Below are 5,076 nucleotides of genomic sequence, written 5' to 3'. Positions count from 1 at the left end.
GTGTGTCAGAGGCGGTGAGGTTGGCACAGGACAGAGCAGGGTTTAGGGCTGGTGTACATAGGGTCACTATGAGTCGCAAACGACTGGATGGCACATAACAACAACAAACAAACTTGACAAGATCTAATCTTGTGAAAAGACCAGAGAGTAGCTTATTAATTGCTCCTGACTCATATAAAACAAAGGGCAGCTCCAATAAAAAGACAAAGATCTGACAGTACTGGGACTAATATCTATTGGAAAACTATCATTCATGATACTTGTCCTCAAGTGACCGTAAAATTAGAAGGATGTGAAATTCAAGCATTAGCTGATATTGGCGCTGAGGTCTCAATCATTGATAATCAACACTGCTGAATTACTAATAGTATACTAATTATTATAATCAGTGAATCACAATCAAAAGATGTCTTTGTTACTTTTACAGGAAGAGGAACTCTGAGAGGAGTAAAACAAAGAGAATATATGTTAAAATGTCAAGGACCCAAAGCACAGAGAGCAAAATGACAGCGTTTCATTGCAGATTATTGCAATTACATCACAGGGAAGAGATCTGCTGCCTGGGGAGACACGCTGAAAATTCCTACAATATCAGAGGAGGCTGAGAATATAAATGTGAATTATCTCCCTGAGAAGAGATTAGGAAGAAATAACAAGAAAAGGTCAGCTTCAAAGAAGCAAAAGATAATCACAGTAGGATCACTGGATCCAAATTTATAATGGAGACCACTGTTTGAGGCTTTGCCCTCTGATTAACTTGGTTAACTGATAAGCTGATAAGGGTTGAGCAGTGGCCCTTGACAAAGGAAAAAGAACTAAGAATTATAGAACAAAGAATTCATGAGGCCCAATTAAGTCACATAGACATGAACATATCTGTTGTATTAATAATGATTCATTCTCTACACTCTCCTACTGACTGGGATTTTACATTAAGAACAAAAAATATTAGCATGGTTCTTTCTGGGAAATTATTTTATAATAGTTTATTTATGCTGGGGAAAAAAATCTGTGATTTGATTATTAAAGGACAACCAAGGTTAAGATAATTGTTGGCATCTGATCCACTTGAAATAATAGTCCTATTTACAACTACCCAAGTTAATAACTTATGAAAAATTTCTGAAAATTCGCAAACCGGTTTTTCTGATTAGGTAGGTAAGATATCTGATTCTTATCTGCAAAATAAATAATTACAATTCATTAAAAAAACAGGATTCTATCAGCAAAGGTGAAAACTTATCTTCTTACAGCTAATAGCTATTATACAAATGCTAACAGGAAGAAATATAGAGGTTATTCTAATGGCAAGATCATAAATGACTTAAAACTCATTTGATTTCTGTTCAAAAGGCAGAATTACATATTGTTATTATGTTATTGCAAGATAAACACAAAAACTTTTCAAAAAAGAAAACATGAACCATATTCCTGGTATTCTTCACCAAGAACAAGCTATAATAGAAAGGGCGAATTGGACCTTACAAACAATGTTGAAAAAAGCAAAAAGTGGGGAGATGGCATTAGGATACAACATCTGCCCGAAACGATTTTACAAAAACCAACATTTACTTTAAAATTTTTTCCATTTGAATGGTAAAAGAGGAATTCCAATTGAAAGACAATGGGTATTGCAATCCATCAAAGAACTGAATCAGCACATATATTTTAGAGTCTTTCAGCTCAATATATTTTAGCCTCTAACTAATGAATAGAAAAAGGGATTTGTCTTTCATTGGCGTTGAGGATTTGCTTCGATTTCTACAGGGAAAGCAACGCTGGGGGTACCGTCCAGAAACGTGAAACCCCGAGATAAGACGAAAGAAGCCGGACTTTGAGTGTGATGATTTTAGAGAAACGACAAAAGACGTGGCTATGGGAGATCAGGTAAGCAGAGACTCTGACCTGGGGCCAGGTAAAGAAGCTGATAGCAGACGGGGAAAAAGTGAAGAAGACACAGAGAATTTAACTTTGATTTACAACAAATGTCCTCTGTATACGTGTTTAAATTTCTGTTTCTCCCCCACCTCCTAAGAGTATATATATGTATATTTCGATTGCTATCTAGAAGCGGGTTATGCCCTTCTCGTTCATTTGGGTCGTAGATGGCAGTCATCTCCTGAGAGGACCTTTTTAGAGCATCCTACGAATCAGTTATGGAAAAGAATCAAGAGGTTGGTTGGAGCATCCGTTGCCGCTGTTTTAGGGAATCACAGCTACAGCAGCTCCTGCTGGAGTCGTTCTGCGTCAAACTGTTCAAACGGCAGATGACGTCAAACAACGTGATTCTGAAAAATTACGGTCATCTCAAAAATAAATAGATTCTGAAACCAATTCTCGATTAACAGATTTAACGTAGGCGCTACAGAGCACAGCTGGCCGGGGAGACTGCTAGCAACCGAAGTCGAGCGGTTTCAAGAACCCACCAGGTGGTCAGGGGAGAAAGACGGGTGATTTCGTCCAGTGAGATTTGCTGACTGTGAAAATGCCCTGCAGGGTCAGGGTCAGAGGTGGGCTCCAGGGGCCGGTCCCGGACAGCAATGTCACAGAGGAGCTCAGACACTGATGGACCCGTTCACGTCCACGGGGAGGAGGCTGGGCTGTGCCGTGGCATCTCTCCCTTCACGATGGGGCCACGGGGAGAAGACACAGACGCCGTGCTTACCCACGCAGGCCAGGTGATTCAAGGTCTCCAGCATCACGTCTCGGTAGAGGAGCTTCTGAGCCGCGTCCAGCAAAGGCCACTCTTGAGCGCTGAAGACCACGGTCACGTCCTCAATGGCCACGGGCTCCTGAAACAATCCCCCCACTCGAGGTCAACAAGGGCGCACGGAAGACAGCGTGGACAAGGACGCACGGTGACCCACAGGCCACAGAGCTGGGAAGTCACAGGCCTCTGACACGACAGGCTGGGGTCTAACAGCAGCTGACACACGGCATGGACACCGGCCTTGTCCCCTCGCCAGCTGCGTCCACTTCCCCACAGATTACACCCCGGATCCTCCCAACACACGGAAATCAATGCCACCGCGTGTGACTACAATCAACAGTGGTCTAATTATTCACTCCACCCCACGGGCTGCCCTCCGAGGGACCTTTATACTCTTTACAGTATAAAACGGTCACAAAACAGAGCGGAATGGAAGATGCTCTGACTCAGGTCATGGATTCTGTCTCAGTTACTAACTGCTTCTACGTCAGAAAAGAGCACGTGTGGTTTTCGTGTTGCAAGTTGCACGACGGGATTTCCCACGGCCTGACTTTCTGAGGAGCAATGATACTCGCTTAAAGACTAAGGTGCGCCTGACTCAGGCCACGGTCTTTTCATTCACCTGCTGGGCACCTGAGAGCTGGACAGTGAATAAAGGTGAGACCAGAAGAATGGGTGCCTTTGAGGCGTGGACAAGAGCACTGCACAGCCCACGGACGGACAAAGGAGCAAACAGACGCTGTGGAGAAGGTGCAGACAGACAGCTCCCTGCACGCAGAGATACTGGAGCCTCATGTGACAGACTCTGGGCGTGTTGCAGACTGGACCCCACAAACAACCACAGCGTGACTGATTCCTAAATCACAGGAAAGGGCCTCGATGCTCGGCCTGCGTCCTGTGCGTGACCATCGGACCCTGAATCCTTGGGCCTGGAGCCTGCAGCCTGTCACGCCGTCTGACCATCCCGCATTCATGAACCTTGGGAGCAAAAAAAGGCTGCTGTGTGACCTCTTCAGCAGGGTCCATCAGCCCGTGAATGGACACAGGTCAGGAGACACTTCTAGCTGGCTGTGGGGTCTTTGAGATCAATCTCTCTCCCTCTGTCTCTGTCATCTTCTCTCACTCTCTCTGTGTGTATATTTTATCTTTTACAATATTTTTCTTTCTAGGGAGCTGTGGGGGCCTAGCAGTGCTGCAAGCCCAAATGCCCACGGTTCAACTTGACCAGGCGAAGGGCCATCAACTCCCACGCGATGATTGAAAACCCGCTGGACGGGCAGCTGGGAGTTGGCTGGGCCTTGACGGCACAGTCGCCACACCTGGTGGTGCCGTGGGTAGGGAACGGCCCTGACAACCCAAGGCGTGGGGTTCAAACGCACCAGGTGCTGCGCAGGTGAACACGTGACCATCCGTCTCCTCGGGAGAAAATCCAAGCCTCTGAGAAGACACGGGAGGGTCCGCTGTAGGGCACCTGTCACTTGACCGCTCTCCACACCGTGATAAAATATTCATCTTCATAAAACACGCAGGACACAGGGGCAGTCTCTTCCCAGGCAAACTACAGAGTCCGAGTGGGAAGTGACCCCCGTGTTGTGAGGCTCTGAATGTCCCGGGAGGGGACGGCCCGTGTGTCTCCTGCACAAGGTCAATGCAAACGTCGGGAGGACACCTGAAGGCCTCACACCCTCAGCCACCCCGGCTCCTCTCAAGTGCAATAGGGAAGCCTCCAGACGGATCTAGGTTTTGGAATATCGTTCACATCAGAGAAAAGTCACATCCAGGCTGGGGAACACTTCATCTATTAAAATACAAAATTCAAGGCAGACACACACACCAGATGATTTAGACACATTTGCTTGTGGGGAACATAAACCCAGGAACAGAAACACGAACATTTCCTTCTAAATCAAAGCAAACAGCTCACCGTGAACGAGTGTAAACGGACTGACAACTGACCCCGCAGGGAGAGTCTGAGTCTGTCCATCACACATGGGGAGATTGTCCATCTGTGTCCCCCAGAGCAGAGCATGGGTTCTCAACAAACGTCTTTGGTTTGGAACAGGGACTCTGTAGCCACGCGGGCTCCCCAGGACTCACCATTTCTGTCCGTGTCTCCTGGAATCGGAGAGAAGACCGTGTCCGAGCTGCAGGAGACGCGTCCGGAGGAGACACGGGACTCGGAGCAGAGGACGGCGCAGATGAGGAAGGTGAGCTCACGGCAGCAGACGGCAGCCGAAATCCTGCGTCAGGGTGGATGCGCGTTCACGGCGGTCATCCTGGATGTCCACCTGCTGGGGGGACCCCGGCTCTCCCTCCTTCACTCCTCAGACCTGAAACACAACAAGGACGGGGAACAGACGGGGAGC

At 47.2% G+C, this 5,076-nt stretch overlaps 1 protein-coding gene across 1 annotated transcript in view; it reads left to right on the top strand.

Moving 5' to 3' along the window:
- The first annotated feature begins 3,963 nt into the window (after window positions 1-3,963).
- LOC102868788 (zinc finger protein 709-like) overlaps window positions 3,964-5,076 on the top strand; it is a 34,743-nt gene continuing 33,630 nt past the window's right edge. Inside the window, exons 1-2 of the mRNA XM_006903185.1 lie at window positions 3,964-4,044; window positions 4,801-4,917. Of these exons, the coding sequence (XP_006903247.1) occupies window positions 3,964-4,044; window positions 4,801-4,917 (198 nt within the window). The remainder of the gene's footprint in view (window positions 4,045-4,800; window positions 4,918-5,076) is intronic.

The sequence above is a fragment of the Elephantulus edwardii genome, unplaced genomic scaffold (genome assembly GCF_000299155.1).
Source record: "Elephantulus edwardii isolate Elephantulus edwardi_28Jun2011 unplaced genomic scaffold, EleEdw1.0 scaffold00529, whole genome shotgun sequence".
In the NCBI taxonomy this organism is placed as follows: Eukaryota; Metazoa; Chordata; class Mammalia; order Macroscelidea; family Macroscelididae; genus Elephantulus; species Elephantulus edwardii.
Note: the sequence above shows the minus strand (reverse complement) of the source record. Positions and strands in the feature narration are given on the sequence as shown.